The sequence below is a fragment of the Squalius cephalus genome, assembly GCF_949319135.1.
Source record: "Squalius cephalus genome assembly, chromosome: 22".
Lineage (NCBI taxonomy): Eukaryota > Metazoa > Chordata > Actinopteri > Cypriniformes > Leuciscidae > Squalius > Squalius cephalus.
The window spans coordinates 18,346,992-18,370,275 of NC_137143.1; the positions used below are offsets into that span (position 1 = coordinate 18,346,992).

Genomic DNA, 23,284 nt, shown 5'->3' on the forward strand with positions numbered 1-23,284 from the left:
GGGCTACAACAGCAGAAGACCCCACCGGGTACCACTCATCTCCACTACAAATAGGAAAAAGAGGCTATACAATTTGCATGAGCTCACCAAAATTGGACAGTTGAAGACTGGAAAAATGTTGCCTGGTCTGATGAGTCTCGATTTCTGTTGAGACATTCAGATGGTAGAGTCAGAATTTGGCGTAAACAGAATGAGAACATGGATCCATCATGCCTTGTTACCACTGTGCAGGCTGGTGGTGGTGGTGTAATGGTGTGGAGGATGTTTTCTTGGCACACTTTAGGCCCCTTAGTGCCAATTGGGCATCATTTAAATGCCACGGCCTACCTGAGCATTGTTTCTGACCATGTCCATCCCTTTATGACCACCATGTACCCATCCTCTGATGGCTACTTCCAGCAGGATAATGCACCATGTCACAAAGCTCGAATCATTTCAAATTGGTTTCTTGTACATGACAATGAGTTCACTGTACTAAAATGGCCCCCACAGTCACCATATCTCAACCCAATAGAGCATCTTTGGGATGTGGTGGAACGGGAGCTTCGTGCCCTGGATGTGCATCCCACAAATCTCCATCAACTGCAAGATGCAATCCTATCAATATGGGCCAACCTTTCTAAAGAATGCTTTCAGCACCTTGTTGAATCAATGCCACGTAGAATTAAGGCAGTTCTGAAGGCGAAAGGGGGTCAAACACAGTATTAGTATGGTGTTCCTAATAATCCTTTAGGTGAGTGTATATATATATATGTGTTTTTATTTGCATACAATTTGTGTAGAACCTCTTTGAACCTACAAAAGAATAATATACTCATAGCATTATTGGTTTTACTTCAATATTATTTTTGCCATACAGTATTATGTAAAATAATGTACATTAATTAAAAAATATTTTAATGTTTTAAGAAGGTAAAATCCCTCTTCTCTGTGTAGTTTTGTGTGTGAGTGTTTGGCATACATTCAAAGATCTGGTTAAATCCACCATGTTTTCTCTGCTGTAAGTAACACGTTAAGCCTCACATGGCAGGTTAGTATCAAAAACCAAGTAGTGATGGGTATTAGCCTAACATTGTCGAACTGGCAAAGGGGAACCGGCACTAGTGATTTGAATTTAAAAATAACTATTAGGTGTGACAGAATAATATTTCATGGTAAATATATTATGTCAGCTGTGTGATGGGATTTTTCTTGTTGTGTTTGTCTTCAGTATGCTTTGTCATGTAGGAACAGACTGGTTTAGTGAACTAATGGTGTTACTGAAATCCCTTATATTGAAGAGATTACCTTTACACATCTGTGATAAGGAACAGAGACACAACATTGAAAGAGTAAGGTGCCTATATTTTTTAAAGACTACAAATATATATTTTATGACTTGAATTGACACCATTTTACTTCAATTTAAACTGACATTTCAAAGCTCCTGAGGTTTGTAGCATTTGTTGTTAGGATTGGGGATCAGAACCCTGTTCAAAGGTGTAAGTTCAGCAGGGCATCAACCAGATGGCAGCAAGATTACAGTGAAACGTCAGGCAGGCTGCTCTATAAGCATCAGCACGCAGATGCAGTTTTAAGAAGACAACATTCAATGACGACAGCACCAGTAATACCTCAAAGTGATTCACATCTGAGAAATACTGAAAAGAACTGTAATATTCACTTTACGGCTGACCTCAGGAACTTCAGGTAAGTGTTCAAAGGCTTCTGTGAGACATATTTGGAGTTTCTGTTTTAATTCTAACACATCTTTGTAGTCAATTTTGCATAACAGTAAGCTGGAAAGATAGACATTTACGCAAACATTTAAACAAATATTTACTGTATCAAAACAATAGGAATAAAAAAATATGAATGGTTGAATCTAGTTTTTGATGATGTTACCTTTTCTATTTTGTATATATAATGTTGTATATTGCTGTTTGTTGCACACTTAAGTCATCATTACAGTTATATGTTTTATATTTTAATATATAAACGATATATAGGATGGCACTATATTTTTAAAGGTAATTTGTCAATTTCAGTAACAGCTTACACACCTAAACCTATTTAATTTAAGTAAACCTTTTAAATTATTGGTTCATCACTCTTAGCAGGTCAAGTTCACTTGAGAATGCTGTTCACTCAAGAATGCTATGAAGTTGTTTTTGCAAATGTTGTATGCTATAAACAAATCAAAAGTTATTGTAAAATAAAGTTATTTACATACATTGTAAAATTGGATATAAATTGACAAATGGCACAATGCAGAAGCTGTAAGAAGCACCTGTTTGGTAAAAAAAAAAGTAAAAAGTGATAGCCAAATATGATTGTAACTGACTGTAGTCCCTGGTTGGGACCTAAATTTGGACCAAACTTTCAACCTTTACATTATTTTTCACTTTTTTTCATATCCCGTATGTACATCCTATATTAATATACTGTACATTTATCCAGGTTTTGATTTGGGGAATGCTATTCACTTTCACTTTGAAAAGCGTATAGCTTCTAAAAGTCTTTTTAATTCATGTATATCCTGTTCTGTCTCGATTCAGCTCCTGGCACCGTTTTTGCTTGACGGCCTTTGGAAATGGCTTGGCTCCTCACTCTAATCTTTGGACTGCCTCTTCTCCAGAAACCTGTCACTTCCCTTGGCGCTAACTCAACACAACCCTTAAACCAAAACAACCTGAGCATTCAGGCAATTGATGGCTTTTCAAAAACTCTACCCGCAACACATCACTCAAGCTGGAATGAGGAAAGAGTTGACAATAGGTTTTCCAAAGACTTGCTTTTACCTCTTTGGCCCAACTTTAGCATAAATGATGGCTCTGGGGAAGGAAGTGGACTTCAGCAGAGCCTTGAGGTTATGATGCCCTCTAGTGGTCCACTGGAGATGGACGTGTTCGTTCCAGACAGAGTCGAGAAACAAGATTATGAGGTGGAAGAGTTAGGTGCTCCACATTCCCCTCCAATTCCACTAAAACTAACCAAGTATATTGATGATGATGATAACGATGGTGAAGATGAAGATATCATTTTAGCAAACAATAGCAGTGCCCCTGATGAAGCCACGTCCACAGCGGTTGTTCAGTTGACTACACACACCCACATTAATAATGACAGAATAAACAAAGACCACCCTTTGTTGACAACCATCAAACCAATTACAGAGAAAAACACTACTGAAAACTCTCCAGTCAATATGTATTTAGAGACATTTAATAAAAATGTAGAGGTGAACAACAAAGAAAACTGGAAGACTTCTCAAGATACAAAGTATATTGCATTCAGACAGATTTTAAGTTCCATCACAAAGCCTGAAACATCAGGACACAATGGCACGCTTGTGACGCAGTCTGGCTCCATCCAAGGGTCCTTTGAGAATCTCATGGTGGGAGAGGAACGTTATGTCACCAGCCATCTGCCTGCAGCCACACCTCCATTAAACACTGGTGAGTATTTTTTTCTGTTTCTTCTGTTTTAAAAAAAGAACATTGCAATGTCAGTACTGAATAATAAAAAAAAAAACTGAGCAAGAATGTAAGCAAATCAAGGAAAGAAACAGTGATTATTTGTATGAATTTTAGGTATGGAGAGTCATGAAGGGACTACCTCTGATTTACCTGTGGGGTCATCATCCACAACTACATCTGTTTTGCAGGCAAAAAACAAAGCCACAAACTCAAAAAACAAAGGTAGTCATAAATATTGCCATTGTCACTAAAACTGTAGACAACTTTTACACGCGTTTATTAGAGTAAAACAACTTGTTGAGTGTTCTAACTAAAATGTTCTCCATTTTCATTATAGATTACGAAAAGCCAGAATGGTTTGGACGTTTGTTTGGACCATTAACAGAGAGTGATTTATCTAGTGTCGTAGGTACATGCATACTAGGCCCATGCGTGGTCTCCACCGGTGGCAATGTGACCCGCCTACAGTGGGAGGATTTAAAACGGACACTAACCTTTGCTTGGGAGGTCCATGTGTTTGGCTCAGCTGCACTGTTCCTGTTGGTAGCGGTTGCTGCAACTTTTGGAGTGATCGGTGGGACTAATATGCTCCACCCCTTTTGCAAGACATTCACTCTTGCTAACACCCTGCTTCTGCTAACAGGTCTGCTTCGATTTGTACAGCTCATAATTGACCCGTACGGTACCAGAAACATTCTGCCTCGCCCTGCCCTCACTGCTTTGTATAACTTACCAATTCCCTTACTGCTCTGGGCCCAAGCCACCTTGGCACTTTTTGCTTTGAGGGAAGAAACATCTCCTCAACTGCTTTCAGTTACTGGGGGACTGGCAGCACTGCACTGTATCTCCCTCCTGTTGGCTGACCTTCTATCCAAAACCTTGTTGCCAGCACTGCCATTAATGTTACAGACATTTACTATTTGCTGGGGATTACTGCTTTGTTTAGGAATCTTTTTCCAGTGTCTAAAGCATCTCTGCATCTCCCACAGGTCCGCTCTACCAAGGTGGAGTGCTCCGAAAAGTTTAGAAAACAGTGTCAGGCGCGTACTGTTGCTGTGCGCCCTCCTTGGGATGTTCTCCTGCGCTCTGCAAATCTATAGTTTCCTCTGGCTTTATGGGTTACTTGGTGACTGGCGCAGATTTGGGTGGGGCTGGTGGTTCGGGCAACTCTCAGCAAGACTGTTTGAGCTGGCCTGGAGTTTCTCTCTTCTACTACTGGGATCTAGGGTGTTCTGGAGACCACAAGGAAGTAAGCAGACTGCAAAGAGAGGAGGGAAGGGGAAACACAGGAACAGGCTGTTGGACAGGTTACAAATGGGGTATTGGTGGAGACCGGATAAGAACTGGGCTGAACTGTTGCCAAATAACTGGAAAGGTCACAGGCAGTCGTGTGCAAATGTCAGCCAGTCTGTCAGCCAGTCGGTGATCCGAAACCATGTAACTCCAGCGACCTCAATCATGACAGTGCATGAAAATATGGGAGTTATTGGCGGAGGTGTCCTGTTTAACAGCAGTTCTGACCACCATGCCTCTCCTCTGTGGACTAGCGGTGTAGAATGGCAAGAACACGAGTGCATTCTCTCACTTATTGAGTTTGACCTTCATCCCCCTTCACCCATCAACCTCCATCATAGCATTGACAACGCTCTCCATCATGCCCACTTGTTTGGTGTAGGTAACCTTTTCTCCCCTTCTTCACCCCCCTGGACCCAAAATGAGGGGTCGGGTGGACCACTCTTCGAAAATGTTGTGTCCCCGACCACCCCAGCTAGCAAAGCCTATAGGTGGGCTTTAGATACTGGCTCGAGTTCTAACTCCCCTGAGCATCTTGGGACTGCAGTACAACATACTGAAGTGTCTGTGATTGAGCCCCTGGCTTCCTTGACTCCAGAGACCATTAGGAAAGTGTGGGAGAGAGATACGGTCATCCCAAGAGTCACTGTGGAAGATGACTGCACCATAGCGAGTGAAGATGACGTCACTAGTCTTTGAACTACTAAGAAGTTTAGCACTTTAGCACTTTTCACATGCAAAATAATGTTTTTAAATAGACAATGGACACAATAATCTATACTATTTAAGTAATGTGATTCTTATATTCTCATTGACTGGAGTTTAATGGATAAAATACATTAAAAATGTATAATTACTCATTTTTAAAAACTCTCTCTCTCTTTGTCTGTGTATGTATATTACTGTGTCCCATACATACAACTTAAATGTGGTTAATGTATGTACTGTGCTGCCTCTGAATCCTGTTTTTATAAACTGCATTATAATAAATAAAGGGATTATTGTACCTTATTGTAACTTATTGTGTCCTATCAACAAGGACACCAGCCCCCGGTTTCACAGAAAAGGCTTAAGACAAGTCCCAGACTAAAATGCAAGTTTGAGCTGTTTTAACTGAAAGCAACTTGCACTGACATATCTTAAAATATGTCATTAACATGTTTTTTTCTAGGGTACATTTATGAGGGCCAACTCCAATAGAGGCATGGCCTCCTCCTGGGCATGGTCAAACGGAGTATCCATTGGCGACATCTGTGCGGCGGCTGGCTGGATTCTTCACTGTCCACCTTTGCCAGATGTTACAGCTTGGACGTCCCTGCTCTACAAGCACGGGTCCTGTCTGTTTAGCTGGGCTTTGACCTCTACGTGAGCTCAGCTAGTTTGAAACTTTTCCCTCGAGTACCTCGCCCTATCCTAGCCTTGCTGCCTTCAAGGGCCTTACCCGAAGTGTCTTAGTTGTTACTTCTTTTTTTATTATATGTTGCCCCAAGTACACATTAATATGCAAATTAGATAGATACGTTGTATTGAATGGAACTACATATTTATGGCCATTTTATCCACATATTGAAAAAAGTAAAATGGCATATAAATTCATTCCATTATATCTTTCATAACATAGTTGAGAATCATCTTTATACAAAGATTGGTTAAAAAAATCCTAAAACCTGAAACATTGTTTTTGCCTATACATGTAATTTTATTTGTTAAACAACTGTCAACTATAGTGGACATAGCATAACATATGAATAAAATATCACACAAACAAATTTTTTGTTTCATATAAAAATGTAATGGCATGAAAAAATTATAACTTCAAAAAACTTTTATTTCTGGGTTTTAGGAGGTTATATATCTACTGCTGAATTTGTTATCAGATCAACAGAGAACACATCACAGTTTTGATGTTAGTATATTAATAAAAATATAAATGTGTATATATTACATGATACAAATGTTTGATGAGTTTTAAAGTTTTATTATTTTTATTCCTGAAATCCACCCTTCTACTGAGATCAGGATAATTCTGATTTTTAAAAGCTATCCTAATCTTACAAAAAAAATAAATTAACAACACAAACTCGCGATTTGATCCAGATCAAAACCAAGATTGGATTTTGAGATCTAATCCGATTCCAGAACCCCCTGTATTCTTTTGAACAATCCATTTTCAAGATTTGAACCAATACGATAACTGAAATACAGGTTACTTTTGAATAACTGGATGCAGGGACCATTAGAAAAGTGTGGGAGAGAGATACGGCCATCCCAAGGGTCACTGTGAGATGACTGCACCAGCATAGCGAGTGGAGGTGACGTCAGTCTTTTAGTTTAGCACTTTCCACATGCAAAATAGCAGATTCATATTTTTTTTAAATGGAAACAATAATCTATAGTATTCAAGTAATGTGATTCTTATATTAATTTTGACTGCAGATTTATTTTTAGATTTTTAAATAGACAATGGACACAAAAATGTATACTATTAAACAAAAGTGTAATGGATAAAGTCCATTAGTGAATCATTTTTAAAAGCTCTCTCTCTGTTTGACTCTGTATGTATATTCACGTGTCCCAGACACATGACTAAAATTTGTTTGTTATTTTTTATCATAAAATTTGTATTGTTGCCTATGTACTGTGACACTTCTGAATCTTGCATTATAATAACTAAAGTGATTATTGTACCTTATTGTAACTTTTTGAGTCTTATCAACTGAATTTTGGCATCACTTGACTGAATTGTCAATAGCACACACATACTACTCTGCAGTATTTGCTAGTATACTATTCTAAATTCATCCCTTGTGTTAACTGTCATCTTAATGAGGCACAGGTGAAAACAACAAGCTGACTGAGGAATAGATTTGATTGGTCAGCCTGTATTAGTGAATGATTCAAAAGTGAGTACAAATAGCATAGTATGTCTCAATAAGCTTGTCAATGTTTATAGTCAAGAGTCTTTCAGTTACTGGTTTTGTTGAGTAGTACAAGAAACTCACCATGCCTTGGACAAAGGGCATCTTATTTTTCATGATGTCTGTGACCATGTTGATGTCTTTAAGGGCTAGTCCTGAGTCCTTTTCTGAAACTGGGACTGCTCACAGAGCAGTCTCTGAAAATACCGTCCATTTTGGTAAACTTTTATTTGGTGCTCAAGGTGTAGTATCTGATAAAGAAATGGAAATATCTGGACTGAGGTCAGCAGAACAGTCTGATGAATACCGGTCAAATAAAGAAGGTAATTTGAGATCTAATTTAAAGTGGACCTACTTTTAAATGGGAAGTACAACTTAACTTTAATTATTTTTAAGAGCGGTTCCAGCTTGCTAAAGCTAAGCTACGACGTCTGGGTCCCTTTGTGCACTGTGGAAATGATTCAATGACCTTGCGCATTCCAGGACAAATAAGGATGCCACACTTTCTGGTTGATCGAGGTAAGTTGTTTTGGAGGTGTTTTTTTTATTTATTTTTTTTATATATCATTCTAACATTTCTTTATCAGGAGTTGAGTCACCAGTGCCTTTGTCTGAGATGCCAGCCAGCTGTGGTTTCTCACTGAAGCGGGCACGCAGAGATGTTTCTCTTGATGCTCCATACCAGGGCTGTCATGTCAGACAACAGGTTAGTCTGCATGCTAAAGATGACAAGTGCACTGTAGCTCTGCTCCAAACAAGTGAAAAGTGGGCCATGCATGAATGAATGGTTTTTTTATTTTTTTCTACCCAAATCTCCTAACAGGGTGGACGTTATGTTCTGCCTCTCTTTGTAATGGGGTCTCCAGTGCAAATGTCTTGCCCTGTGAGTCCTCCCCTCCCTAAAATGTCCTGCCTCCCTTCTGGCATGATGATCTCACTTGCTGTCAGAGCAGATAATGTTAAAGTTCAAGGCAAGTCACTTAATTTTGAGTTTAATCTAAAAGGTGAGTGAGCTTTGTTTTATTTGTTTTTCTCTTTCCTCTTAGTTGATGGATCATGGCAGCCTCTGCTTCTAGTGTATTCTAAATGTTCATTCACATTGGAGACTGTTGATGGTTCACTGGTTGTCACTGCGCCATTCACAGGAAGCTGTTGGGAAATGAAGGTATAAATAACCGAGTGCCCTTATCTGATTCAACTGTGTATGCTAGGTGATGGTTCATGTCTTCCTCAGGATACTGATATGCAGCTACCTTTGATGTATGGTGACCGGGAAGTGACTCTTTCTTGTCCTGTGACACAACCAACGCTGGCACCAACAACCATTGATCCGGTCCAGGACCCAACTGACAGTCAACAAATATTTTACCCTTTCCCAATTGGAAGCCCCTGGGGGTATCCTCCATATTTTCATGGTCGCCCTGGTGTAAGACCTGTACCTCCCACTGTGCCAACAACTACTACTCCTCTTCAAGACCCTAACCAACAAATGTTCCTTCAAATGGATCCCATGTCAAAGTTTTATCCATATTACTTTAATTCTAGAGGTTCCCCTGCAGCACCACAACTTCAAAAGCCCAGGTACCCGATGTTTCATCCCTATCAGTACCACTTCGAGAGACCAGTTGAAGCAACTACACCTTCCACGACCACTGCTGCCCAGTTTGATCAGTTCGCAGCACCTCAGTGTCAACAGTTCAGGCACCCGATGTTCCATCCCCACTATCCCCACTTCAAGAGACCAGTTGAAGCAGCAACTACACCTTCCACAACCACTGCTGCCCAGTTTGAGCAGTTTGCAGGTTATCCTCCCTTGTACCCAAAGTTGTATGGCCCTCAACCTTTTGTGCCTCCTGGTGTTCAATACCCATTCATGCCCCAGCATCCTCAGCATCCAGCCTTTTCTCCTGCTCGGTCAAAATCTATCTACTGGTCTCGCAAACAATGAATGAGATAAGTAATTGAAGCTGCAATTGATACTGGAAGAGACTCTGACTTTATTTATTTTTTTCAGGGTTAAAAGCCTAATAAAATTTTCATGACACTAATTGTGTTTTTGTTCCCTTCCTTAAACTGGTTTACAAGTTGTTTTTTTTATTGCAAATTTACAAATGCTTAAACCCAGCATGATAGAAGTTAAGACCTAATGTTCCAAATCTTATAAAGCCTCTACTTGTGCAACAGCAGCTCAATTACTGAAATATTACAAATATTAAGTAGATCACTGAAATATTAAGAAATGGCTGGATCCAATCTCAGATGGAGGCATAGTAAAGTGAAGTTCTTTCCATTACTTGGATATACGAAGAAAGGGACTCATGGTTTTGTTCAATGTGGATGCCAAACAACTCAGAAGCAGAGAGAATAAATGTCTGGGAGAGGAATAGTTGGAGGAGAGGAGTAATTGGATCAGAACAAAGAAGCGATGGGGGAGATGAAGAATGTGTGCTTGACTGCATCTTTGCTTTCCCCCTTACACCTTTTCTTAATATTTCAGTGATCCTCTACTTAGTTTAATTTGTTTCAATATTTCAGTAACTGAGCTGTTGTTGCACAAGTAGAGGCTTTATACTACATTTAAGATTTGGAACATTAGGACTTAGGCTGCGTCCGAAACCGCATACTTCGCAGTAGGCGAGCAGATCCTGTCCGAATCCTTAGTATCCATAAAAGAGTAGGCGAGAGTTACCTGGGTGACGTACTAATTATCGCAAGATTCAGACTTGCGTATACTAATAGTGCGTCCGAATATTCCTACTATATAGTAGAAAACAGTATGTGAAAGTAGTATGTCCAAAACCTCAGTACTCATAAAAGAGTAGGCAAGAAGTTCCTGAATGGCTTACTGCTGCTGCCCAGACTATGAAGAGCTCGTAGATCGATACTTTTCTATCCCAGGAGGCCACGGGAGAGGATACGTCATTATCAAACATTGCGGAGATCAGCGACGCGGGTGAGTAAAATGTGAGTAAACACGGTTCCTTGTGCGCATGTGGTGAACTGTTGAAGGTGTAAAGACGTTAGATAGTATATAGTATAGTTGTGATTTTGCTGTATAACTAACACATAAGCACACGTACGTCTCTAAATTGGATTTACAGAAACCATATCTTAAAGATGCTTATTTTAATTGCCTATTAACATCTGACATGAAAACTGTCGATAAGTATCGCAGATGAGCATATCACAACATGAATTAGACACTGTATTAGTGAGTGATGTAGGGGAGCGCGGGGCACAACCTAACACATTTTGGTTTTGGCTCAATTATTAATAATTAAGTTAGATTTAATCTTTGTTTTTTCTTTACTCAAGCAACATACTCATCTCTGCAACAAATGAACACTTAAAGTTTTTTTCTAGGACCTACCATTTTCGTACAGTTGCACTGAAAGTAACAGAAGTGCAAATGTTACAACTTACCCCATGTAACACATAATTCAGTACTATTTTATCTGTATAGTTTGATATTGTTTGCACATCTGTATAGATAGATATCCATACATACATCCCTCATCCAATCATCCTATGGATCATCATGGATAGAGATATATGAAAGGGCTGCACAGTTTTGCAATAAATAAATAAATAAAATCATCAAATATTGTAATTGCTATTGAATTATATTTGTGTGGCAGCTGCATGCAAAATTATTATTATTAATAATAACAGTAGCCTAATAATAATAAAAACGAGGGTTTTAAATGGTTTATTGCATGAAAAACAGGCTTTTTAATAAATAAACTAGTGATCAATGTGTTAAACAGTTAACAAAAAAAATCATACTTTGACATTTAAATTCCAACATTGTTTGTGAAAGTCCAACAAAGTTAAATGTGGCAAAATAAATATATAAATAAATACTCAAACCTGAAAAGTTGTGTGGCTCCCTGTTTTCATTCATTGTCGTTGTACACTTGGCGGCTTAGTTGTAACACTGTGCTACAACTAACCCCGCTGTGTAAAAAATATTTTAAGCCTAGCTAACAGTTGCTGATATGTTTCAAAACGGTTGCTGTTTTAGCCAACAAGACAGTGATTAAGGTACTATAAAGTTAGATTTGGTGACGTACACACCCAACTCAGAAACCGAAAAAAAAGTATGATGAAAAAATTTACTTGCATAGTGTCAAAACACTCTTTGTCCAGTATCTTCACGAAATCTTATCAAAACTTTCCACAAATCCGCTGGAGACCTTCTGGCAGCGAGAGAAAAAGAGACGGAAACACAACCTGCTTGACCCTGACTACTATGTAAAAGGTCCGTGTTACATTTAACCCCGCGTTCCCCTATATGTGTCCTATTGTGTAGGAGAATTTACTGTTGTCAACACTGCTTATATCACATGATAAACAAATCTACATAAAGTAACTAAACATACGTTATCCATTTTATTGTAAAACAGAAATCAAATGACATTGTGCTGTTAACACCATGTCTGTTTTTTATTATGTTTTGTGCATTTTTGTAGGATTCTGAAATTTCTGCAGACTGTTATATCATCATCTCTGAGGATGAGGAGCCCAGAGCTGAATCCTGGAAATGGTGCCATGGATGAGACCCTCCATCACTCCACAGCACCAGTGTGTTTTCAGCAATGAAGACGAAAACGTTTATTTTCTGGTTGTCATACAGTCATAACTATCATTAATTTAGTGAGTCCATGCTAACGTACAAACCTAAATATAGCTTACTGTTCTCACGTAATGTACAGTAATGTAGTGTAATGTAAACACCCGATGGCTCAAAAACAGACATCTGCAATCGTGACGACCATAACATGAGGCTTCTCCCACTTGCATTGTGATCTGTAAACCCTCGCTTCCAAACGAATCATGTTACGTACCATATTTATTTGAAAATCTTTTATATATCCCTCCATAAGTCCCACTTGAATGCTCCTCGACAAGAGGTGGTCCTTCTGTGTCCAAAATGTATCAAAAACATCTTGGGACAAAGTACTTTAAGTATTGGTAAATGCTTATTAGCAATTGTAAAAAACTGTAAACGATGATGACAGGATGCATGTAACTAAGCATGTAACTCTCTGTTAAAAACACAATTATGGCAAAATAGTAGGCTATGTCCCAAAGCTTGCCTACTCTTCTGCTACAAAAACTTTTAGGGCATAATATTAGTAGGTAAATTGGGACGCAGCAAGTGGAATTGAACTGAAAATGGCTTTTGTTTCAATCGGACTAAATTCATTCCGATTAATGATTCTGAATGTAGTGTTTACATGAACGCTAAACAAGTTATCGGGTTGATGTGTGCGTTTATGTCAAAAGCTTCAAATCAGAATAGATTTTTTGACATGCGCACACTGCACGGATATAGTTTCCCGCTGTTTGCGCATAATAAACATTCTCCTACATTAGTTCTTTATTTGTTTCAAGCAGCAAACTTAATATTTATCCATTTCTGGTCATAATTTGGAGACAATGAATATATGAACCATTGCGCCGTGCTGCTTATATTATCACGCAGTAAAAATGTGACTGTGGATGAGAATCCGAAAGAACAAGGACTGGTAGGATGTTTTCCTGCTCCACTTCACAGACGCTGAGTGAAAGGAGAATTTTAGAATGACGGGACACTCATTTACAGTTGTGGTCATTGAAGTAAAAGATTTGAAAGTGGGGGGAAAATCACATTATGAAATAAATGTTTTTCTCCAAAACACCTTGGCCACAATTATTGGAATCCCTAGATTTTTTTATGAGTAAAATATCTCTGAAGTATACTCCCATTAATATTTACCTTTTTTTTAGCACACCAGGGTGACTAGGAACATGAAATTGTCTAGCTATGACTTCTTGTTTCACAGGAGTTTAAATATGAGGAAACACAAAGGCCAAATTCCTTTAATCATCCATCACAATGAGTAAAACCAAAGAATATAGTTCTCATGTGCATCAAAAGATTGTTGAGCTTCACAAAATAGAAAGTGGCTGTAGGAAAATAGCTAAAGAATTGGAAATCCCCATTTTGCATCAGGGCAATAATTAAGAAGTTCCAATCAACTAAAGATGTTACGAATCTGCCAGGAAGAGGACGTGTGTCTATATTGTCTTAATGCACGGTGAGGAGGAAAGTTTGAGTGGCCAAAGACTCTCCAAGGATCACAGATGGAGAATTGCAGAGATTAGTTGAGTCTTGGGGTCAGAAGCCTACCAAAATAAAAAAAAATCAAACAACCACTACATCCCCACATGTTGTTTGGGAGGGTTTCAAGAAAAATCCTCCCCGCTCCTCCAAAAACAAACTCCAGCAAATTCAGTTGACGGACACGACTGGAACTTCAAACGGTACAGGGTTCTGTGGTCAGATGAAACTAAAAAAAGAGCTTAAAAACACGCTAGATGGGTTTGGTGCACACAAGGATAAAAAGTACCCCATGTGTACAATTTAATATACCGTTGGATCTTTAATGTTGTGGGCCTATTTTTGTGCTTGAGGTGCTGGACATCTTGTTCAGATACATGGCATCGTGGATTCTATCAAATATCAACAGATAAAAAATCAAAACCTGACGGCTTCTGCTAGAAATCTTATAATAGGCCGTGGTTGGATCTTCAATCAGGACAATGATCCAAAAAAAAAAAAAAAAAACTCAAAATCAACACAAAAATGTGTCAAGCTTCTGCCATGGCTGTCCCGCAGTTCCCTGAGCTGAACCCTATAGAAAATGAGTGGGTTGAACTGAAGAGGAGAAGCACCAACATGGATCTGGGAATCTGCAGGATCTGGAGAGATTCTGTATGGAGGAATGGTCTCTGATCTCTTGTCAGATGTTCTCCAAACTCTTCAGGCATTGAGAAGACTCAGAGCTGTTATCTTGGCAAAAGGAGATTGCAAAAAGTATTTAATAAAAGGGTGCCAATATTTGTGGCCAATGTGTTTTGAAGAAAAACATTTCATAATGTGATTTCCCCCACACTTTCAATTCTTTTACTTCAATGAAAGGTTAGATTTTGGAAAAAAAATTTAATGAAAGATCAAAAGGATAAACAGCCATTTTTGATCATATTTACCAGGGGTGCCATTAATTCTGACCACAACTGATGACTCTTTATTCAGCAGGACGTAATGACGTCATACGTCATTACGCTATTTCTGCATCATTGCAAATGTGCAGCCCTTTCAGTTTCAATTTTCAATCCGATCAAGTGTTTTCATGTTCTCTCAATTGGATTAGAAAAGGAATAAACCACCCCTTTCAATCAGAGAGAAATTTTATTCGAATCGAGCCAATCAACAAACAGTGTGGCATTTTCAAACGCTTTACCCAATTTGCTCTAATCCACTGGGTGCTTGGTTTACTGATGGGCCTTCATGAGTTTAGCAGTTATGGTGAAATTTTTTTGAAAAACACCCGTTGTAGTTTGAAAATGCCCACTGATTGGTAAATGTCCATTTTGGTTTTGCATGTGCACTTCTCAGTAGTCTAACTGATGCTTCCTCATTAGAGAGAAAACAAAGGTGCATCCTATACAGAAGTCTTGCGATGAACCACCTGACACACTTACATGACTTCTTTAGCACAGTTTCAAACAATGGTGCATCTACCTTATTATTTCTCTGTTCCTTTGTTTTGCATGCTTGTTATTTGCATTTGATTTGGATTGTTACTGACTGCAATAAGATATTGTACATTAACTGTACAAAAACAGTCCATTATGCTGCTTTAAATTGCAAACTTTTAATTATCATATTTTAATTTCATTATAATCATAAACATACTGGCTTGTGGCATAAATAGTTTTACCGTTTACTGCAGTTTGTTACTCTTCCAGTTTTTTTCCTGTTGCGGCTCATGAATCGTAAGTCTCGCACATAAGAGCTTATTTCCACATTGCAAAATAAAGTAGATACCAAAAAATGGTTCTGAAAACCATCCAAAAAAATGTTTGGTTCTGCTACCAAATTATACTGTATGTAAAATCGAATTAATTTAACTAACACTGTAAAGTGTAACATGATGAACATGATGAATGATAGTATACGCTTAGCCTAAAATGCCACTCTGATTGCGTGTTACAGATAGCATGGATTTGACGCTATCTGACGAAGTCCTGGTTGTGTAAATATGAGAAAAACTAAATGGATTGGACCAGGGCTGCACGATTTGGGGAAAATGTCATATTGCGATAATTGAGGTCAATATTGCGATATACAAATGGTTTCATGAGTCAACTTGCTTGGTTCTCAAGGAAAATAAATGCACACACAGATTAGTGATAATCTGCCTAAAGAACTGTGGCTACTGTGTACTGTCCCTTTAAGACCAGCCGCTGTTGACAGAGACGCGGATCTGACACGCGCTTCATTCTCTCACGAGTCACAACTCTTCACCTTCATCATAAGACTACTCTTATGTTATGAAGATACTCGACAAAAAGACATTTAGGCATAATTGTGTGTGTTATTGTTCGTCCAAGCTCGAAAGAGAGCATATTCTGCCATGCTGTTTTGTGCGCACGCACGATATTAGCGCGAGTCTTTCTGTGTGTCACACAGTCAGGACATTCATAGGCAGCGCGTTCTTTTTTGTCTTATCGCGCATGAATGGTTTAAAAGCATTTGCATGAATAAGAGCGGGATCATGTAACACTAGCCAAGTATTTTACACTTAAAGCCCTGTTTTCAGATTGTTTCTGATGAAATAGAATGGTTAACATTGAAATTTGGACACATGCTGCTGGCCCGAGAATTTTCGGTTTCTGTGGTAGCACCCCCCCCACCTCCACAATGGCTGCATAGGTGCACTGGAACAATCCTTCCTAAAACGCATTAAACTTTCGTTTACAAAGACGTGAAACTCACCGAGTGGTCAGGGGTGTTCACTGATATGCTCACACAAAAATCGCTGCAAAAGATGCTTTCCAACAGGTTTTATCGTAGTTTTTGTCCAACTCCATTGACTTGTATTGGATGTGCTGTGAGGTACGGTATTACTCCGCCGCCGGAAACGGAAATGGGGTTGTTTGTATTCTTTCTGTAGTCTTATGCAGTAGCGGTATGACCAGCTAGGAACAATAGGTGCGGTGATTGAAGAGGAGGACCAGGTTGTAACACTGCTGGGTAGCTTGCCACCAAGCTGTGCTACAATTGTCACTGCACTGGAAACTAAGTTTGACAGTTTAACGCTACAGTTTGTTCAGCAAGCATTAATAAATTAAGAACAAAAGTGAGCGTCTGCTGATGGTAACTATGGCGGTGCTATGTCCGGCGGTGTTATGTCCAGTGGTGCTGCGTTCGGATGCGTGTCAGCAATGTCAACACAAGTTTGCGATGATATGCAGGCTAACTCCAAGTCAGTGAGAGCTGACAGATCCGGTTCATGGAGATGTTACAAGTGTGGGAAAGAAGGACATATCAAGCGTGACTGTCCAAGTAAAAAAAAAAAAGGCTAAAACCCACAAAGCCAAAAATGTAACATGTGAACATGAAGAAGACTCTTCTGAGAGTGCCTACGTCGCTAGAGAGGCAAACCAGGTCGAGTAGTTGATCTACTCTGGAGCCTCAAAGGACACGATGTGTCCCCAAGTTATCCGTAAATCTCTCCGGAACAGGTTGAATCCTTTACATATTTAGGTTGACTGTCCTTTATGAAGGTAAAAGAGTAGCAAAACTCGAGAGCACGTAGATGTGAATTTGAGAACTTGTACAATATTCGTACTTGTACGTGAACATTTACGCTCACAGCTCCAATGTGAAAACATGTAAAATAAAAATCTGAAGTTGAATGTTGAAATTTGCACTCGCAGACAATAGTCACAAACCTGTATTCTGAATTTGAAGCTGCAGACAAGTAACCTAGTCACAAATGTGTAAAATGCCATTCACAGAAATACAATGACAGACACAAACTTGTAATATATATTTGCATTTACTCTTACATTCGCTACATTCATCAACACCTCTCATTATGGGGGTGGGGGAATGGATTCTGACAGCTGGACTGTTTGCCATCAGATTCTGTTACCCCCATGTTTCTTACACAGTGAGGTTCTAATATTTACAAAACTGGTGCAGGATAGGTTGGACGATAGCCTTGTGGGCAGTGCGCTGACATCTGGTGCTTTTATGTTTCGAGTGACCCGAGTTTGAGTCCCGGCTCATGAACTTTTTATGATCCCGTCACCCTATCTCGGTCTCTCCCACTTTGCTTCCTTCCTACATACTGCTATAACATGATAAAAGGCAAAACTGTAAAAAAAAAAAAAAATCTTTAAACTGATACTGGTTAAGCTCCATCCAAATACAGAATAGAATCAATGTCTTTTAAGTCACTACATCAACACATATCATATGGGTGGGGGAACAGATTCCAACACCTGGATTGTTTGCCGTTGAATTCTGTTTCCCCCATGTTTCTTAAAAAATTAGGTTCTAATATTTACAAAATCGTTGCAGAATGGTTGTTTCTGATAGCCTTGTGGTCAACACGCAGAGTGGTGCCAGATGGGTTTGAAGATCACTAAAATTTGTTCTTTTCCTCTTGGAGATTATAGGATCAAAACCCTTACTAAATAAGTCTTCTTTAAACGAATGAAGAGGACTGTGGAAAAGTTGGGCACAAGTCTTTAATTGAAACCAAAAGAACACTCAAAAATGCAATATGACAGTAGGCAATACTTCATAATGACTGCGATAACCAGGCTTATATAGGCAGAGGTAATGAGCTAATGAGACACAGCTGAAGACAATCATGGAGGATGAGACCAGGCAATGAGTTATGGGAAATATAGTCCTTGATTGAGTGGCATTAGTCTGAGGTAGAGTGCCCTCTGGTGGCTATCAAGGGCATTCCAGCTGGTGATCGTGACAGCTAGCCTGGCAAGCCAGACCTAACATCTTATTGTGCAACTCACAATAGACACGGCTCAATCCGAGGGGCGGGATAAACGCCTGTCTTTCAAATTCACTCTGCACGCAATAGGAGCACTTCAACCAACCAGAGCGTTTTCCCAACAGCGGAGCTAACGTTAGTTGATAGATTCAACTTTTGAATCTGGCCGGCAAAACTACGAACACATCTTCCTTTTTAAGAATGACTTAAGTGCCGTTCTTTGCTCTTTTCTCAAAGAAAAACTTAACTCCAAGTCCTCCAGAGTCGCAGCCAAAGTCGATTCGAAAGACTGTTCGCCAGCAGCAGCAGCCATTCTTTGTTTTCAAGTAGCAGGGAACCGTCGCAACTCTGTCGTCATTATGTTAAGCCCGTCCCACCTACTCTATACACGATGTGATTGGCCTGACCTAATTTAGGTTTTTACAGCTCGAAAGTCAACGGAGAGTTGCTAGACTACCCTGGCTGCAAAATAAATGTTGCTGCCGCTAGAGTGCGTCTAGACTTCTAGGCTACGTGACAGCGACATGATGATGGAAAAGAATAAATGGTAGAAAAATTATATATTTGAATGCTTTTGCATTCTCCAAGAGAATTTGCATTCATTTGCAAAGAATTCAAAAGTTTTGAGAGTGAATGAAAAGGTTCTTGGGGGAACACAAAATGTTTTCGAGAGAACGCAAAATCATTAAAAATAATTTTTCCTCCCATCTCATATTTTTCCTTCCATCACCATGACCCTTTAGTTTAGAGTTGCCGTAGAAATATATATTCAATAAGGGATGCAACTATTAGAAACTACTTTTGACTGGTTCATGTATGATTGTGCCAATGTAGTTTATGTTATATTAATATATTAAAAAACACTGAAAATTACATATATTGTTTTTGTTTGATATTGACAGCTGTTTGAGGGATTATTTTATGCCGCCAAAATCTAATTTTATTTTTTAATTTACTATATTTAAAGGGTTAAGCCTAATTTCTACTTCTACTTTATTACTTTTAACGGTTAAGCTAATCAAGAGCAAAAGAAAAATATAATTATGCGTATATATTACATCATAATTTTTGACCAGTTTTGAAGTTTTATTACATTTTTGTTCCTGAAATCCCTTCTGCTGGGATCAGGAAAATTGATTTTTGGGGGGATCAAAGCTATCCCAATCTTACTAAAAAAATTTTTTGAACACAATGATGATTTGATCCAGATCAAAAGATTGGATTTTGTGATCTTATCCGATTTCAGAACCCCCTTTTTTCTTTTGAAAAACCCATTTTCAAGATCTGAACCAATACGATAACCGAAATCAGATCAGGTTACTTTTGAAGAACTGGGCGCGGGGACCATTAGAAAAGTGTGGGAGAGAGATACCAGCAAGTGGAGGTGACATCAGTCTTTTAGTTTAGCACTTTCAACATGCAAAATAGCAGATTTTATTTATTTTTTTCATAGACAGTGGACACAATAATCTATACTATTTAAGCAATGTGATTCTTATTTTCTTTTTTTACTGCGGATTTATAGGCCCATGTTTTTTAAATAGGCAATGGACACAATAATCTATACTATTTAACTGGAGTGGAATGGATAAAATACATTAATGAATAATTTTTTTAAACACTCTATCTGTTTGACTCTGTATATATTAACACATGACAACAATTTGTATGTTATTTGTATCATACGATACAATTTGTATTGTTGCCTATGTACTGTGACACCCCTGAATCCTGCATTATAATAAATAAAGTGATTATTGTACCTTATTGTAACTTATTGAGTCTTATCAACAAAGACACCACATGTTCTGAATTTTGGCATCACTTGACTGAATTGTCAATAGCACACACATACTACTCTGCAGTATTTGCTAGTATGCTATTCCAAATTCAGCCCTTGTGTTAACTGTAAGCTTAATGAGGCACAGGTGAAAAACAAGCTGATTGAGGAATAGATTTGATTGGTCAATCTGTATCAGCGAATGATTCGAAAGTGAGTACAAATAGCACATTATGTCTCAATAAGCTTGTCAATGTTTATAGACAAGAGTTATTTAGTAGCTTTCAGTTGTTGTTTTTCCCTTTTGGTGTTCTGTTGAGTAGTACAACAAATTCACCATGCCTTGGACAAAGGGCATCTTACTTTTCACAATCTCTGTAACCATGTTGACATCTTTAAGGGCTAGTCCTGAGTCCTTTTCTGAAACTGGGACTGCTCACAGAGCAGTCTCTGAAAATACCATTCATTTTGGCAAACTTTTATTTGGTGCTCAAGGTGTAGTATCTGATAAAGAAATGGAAATATCTGGACTGAGGTCAGCAGAACAGTCTGATGAATACCGGTCAAATGAAAAAGGTAATTTGATATCTAATTTAAAGTGGGACCCACTTTTAAATGGGAAGTACAACTTAACTTGAATTGGTTTTAAGAGCGTTTCCAGCTTGCTAAAGCTAAGCTACGACGTCTGGGTCCCTTTGTGCACTGTGGAAATGATTCAATGACCTTGCACATTCCAGGACAAATAAGGATGCCACACTTTCTGGTTGATCGAGGTAAGTTGTTTTGGAGGTGTGTTTTTTTTTTTTTTTTTTTTTTTTATTTATTTAATGTTTTTTTTAAATCCTTATAACATTTCTTTATCAGGAGTTGAGTCACCAGTGCCTTTGTCTGAGATGCCAGCCAGCTGTGGTTTCTCACTGAAGCGGGCACGCAGAGATGTTTCTCTTGATGCTCCATACCAGGGCTGTCATGTCAGACAACAGGTTAGTCTGCATGCTAAAGATGACAAGTGCACTGTAGCTCTGCTTCAACCAAGTGAAAAGTGGGCCTTGCATGAGAATTTTTTTTTTTTCTACCCAAATCTCCTAACAGGGTGGACGTTATGTTCTGCCACTCTTTGTAATGGGGTCTCCAGTGCAAATGTCTTGCCCTGTGAGTCCTCCCCTCCCTAAAGTGTCCTGCCTCCCTTCTGGCATGATTATCTCACTTGCCGGCAGAGCAGATAATGTTAAAGTTCAAGGCAAGTCACATAATTCTTTGAGTTTAATCTAAGAGGTGAGTGAGCTCTGTTTTATTTGTTTTTCTCTTTCCTCTTAGTTGATGGATCATGGCAGCCTCTGCTTCTAGCATATTCAAAATGTTCATTCACATTGGAGACTGTTGATGGTTCACTGGTTGTCACTGCGCCATTTACAGGAAGCTGTTGGGAAATTAAGGTACGAATAACTGAGTGCCCTTGTCTGATTCAACTACAGTTACAGTCAACATTTGAATTGGATCAAAAAAGTTAATCAAAGTTGTCCTAAGAGACAAGAGCGGCTATTGTTTAAAATTCATGTATAACTTTGAAAGGTTTTGATCCACTTCAAACGTTAACTACTGTATATAAATGCTAGGTGATGGTTCATGTCTTCCTCAGGATACTGATATACAGCTCCATTTCATGTACTGTGACCGGGAAGTAACTCTTTCTTGTCCTGTGACACAACCAACTCTGGCCCCAACAATCATTGTTCCGGTCCAGGACCCAACTGACAGTCAACAAACGTTTTACCCTTTCCCAATTGGAAGACCCTGGTGGTATCCTCCAAATTCTCATGGTCGACCTGGTGTACGACCTATACCTCCCACTGTGCCAACAACTACTCCTCTTCAAGACCCTAACCAACAAATGTTTAATCAAATGTATCCTATGTCAATGTTTGATCCATATTACTTTAATTCTAGAGGTTCCCCTGTAGCACTGAGGCCTCAACAGTCCAGGTATCTGAAGTTTCCTCCCTATATGTACCCCTTCAAGAGCCCAGTTGAAGCAACCACTACACCTTCCACGACCTCTGCTGTCTGGTTTGAGCAGTTTGCAGGTTATCCTCCCCTGTACCCAAAGTTGTATGCCCCTCAACCTTTTGTGCCTCCTGGTGTGCAATACCCATTCATGCCCCAGTATCCTCAGGATCCAGTCTTTCCTCCTCGCAGCCACAAACCTGTGTCTTCTCCTGCTTGGTCATCCTCTAACAACTGGTCTCGCAAACAATGAATGAGATGAGTAATTTGAGGTATACCAAAGTGGCAATTGATACTGGATGGACTTCAATGACTTGTGTAGTGCTTAATAAAACTTCATGAGCTTCTAATGGTTGCTGCTTTATTTATTTTTTTATTTTATTTTTTCTTCCCTCAACTGGTTATGCCTAAGTTAATTTTTACAGTCTTGTCCTTCAATTTAAGACTAGAACTGTGGGACAAACTGAGCAACATTCTGTCAAAGTGCTTTTTGAATGACTTACTGGTTCCCTAATTGCGGTGTCGTTCCTCCTGCAGGACCCCAGTTGAGTTCCCCAAAAGCTTAAACTGTCATGCATGTTCTGCTGTGTGACTCCTAGGTGTTCTCCTATGCTCTAAAAATCTATACCCAGATAGCGGAGACATTAATACAATGAGTTTTGTATAAAACATAATTTGTATAAAACATCATTTCACATATACTACTTGTTTTAATTAGTGTGTCCCAAATCATATGGTGAAATATTTCAAAAGATGCCATGGTCTACTTTTTCCACATAAAATCTGAAGTGTGGATCCATGGCATGCACACTCTAAAGGTGATGATACACAGGGCAACTTTTTGGGCAATATTGCTGGGCAATGTTGCCGTCAACGGGCAACCAGATAGACACAGGGCCCACGACCGATCTAAATTATCCAGATATATATTTATTGCCCATTTTCAATGGGAAAGTTTGATTGCCCAGCAACATT

The 23,284-nt window shown here is 38.9% G+C and overlaps 2 protein-coding genes and 1 long non-coding RNA gene across 4 annotated transcripts; all 3 read left to right on the forward strand.

Moving 5' to 3' along the window:
* Positions 1-1,291: 1,291 nt before the first annotated feature.
* On the forward strand, positions 1,292-6,806 carry LOC307150645 (uncharacterized protein). The gene is made up of 4 exons (XM_079858029.1): positions 1,292-1,689; positions 2,538-3,437; positions 3,573-3,680; positions 3,796-6,806. Exons 2-4 carry the CDS (start codon positions 2,573-2,575, stop codon positions 5,448-5,450), a joined length of 2,628 nt encoding a protein of 875 aa, XP_079714155.1. The 5' UTR covers positions 1,292-1,689; positions 2,538-2,572; the 3' UTR covers positions 5,451-6,806.
* A 1,262-nt stretch (positions 6,807-8,068) lies between these two features.
* On the forward strand, positions 8,069-8,604 carry LOC307150717. Its single transcript, XR_013819770.1, has 3 exons — positions 8,069-8,188; positions 8,257-8,375; positions 8,493-8,604. It is a non-coding gene; the product is annotated as an uncharacterized lncRNA (long non-coding RNA).
* An 11,967-nt stretch (positions 8,605-20,571) lies between these two features.
* LOC307150461 (uncharacterized protein) lies at positions 20,572-22,652 on the forward strand. Of its 2 annotated transcripts, none has more exons than XM_079857733.1 (6): positions 20,572-20,881; positions 20,956-21,078; positions 21,170-21,288; positions 21,398-21,545; positions 21,623-21,741; positions 21,945-22,652. In XM_079857733.1, the coding sequence occupies exons 1-6, from the start codon at positions 20,644-20,646 to the stop codon at positions 22,560-22,562; spliced, it is 1,365 nt and encodes a 454-aa protein (XP_079713859.1). In that variant the 5' UTR covers positions 20,572-20,643; the 3' UTR covers positions 22,563-22,652. The 2 variants fall into 2 exon arrangements, with proteins under 2 accessions (XP_079713859.1, XP_079713860.1); XM_079857734.1 differs by having other exon boundaries at positions 22,253-22,427.
* Positions 22,653-23,284: the final 632 nt, after the last annotated feature.

What these genes read in the sequence shown, in the direction of transcription:
- LOC307150645 (XM_079858029.1), top strand. Translation starts at nt 2,573, where the DNA reads ATGGCTTGGCTCCTCACTCTAATCTTTGGACTGCCTCTTCTCCAGAAA. An exon ending in CACACCTCCATTAAACACTG is followed by an intron (nt 3,438 to 3,572) that starts GTGAGTATTTTT and finishes TATGAATTTTAG; the next exon opens with GTATGGAGAGTCATGAAGGG. An exon ending in CACAAACTCAAAAAACAAAG is followed by an intron (nt 3,681 to 3,795) that starts GTAGTCATAAAT and finishes TTTTCATTATAG; the next exon opens with ATTACGAAAAGCCAGAATGG.
- LOC307150461 (XM_079857733.1), top strand. Translation starts at nt 20,644, where the DNA reads ATGCCTTGGACAAAGGGCATCTTACTTTTCACAATCTCTGTAACCATG. An exon ending in GCTGTCATGTCAGACAACAG is followed by an intron (nt 21,289 to 21,397) that starts GTTAGTCTGCAT and finishes ATCTCCTAACAG; the next exon opens with GGTGGACGTTATGTTCTGCC. An exon ending in GAAGCTGTTGGGAAATTAAG is followed by an intron (nt 21,742 to 21,944) that starts GTACGAATAACT and finishes TGTCTTCCTCAG; the next exon opens with GATACTGATATACAGCTCCA.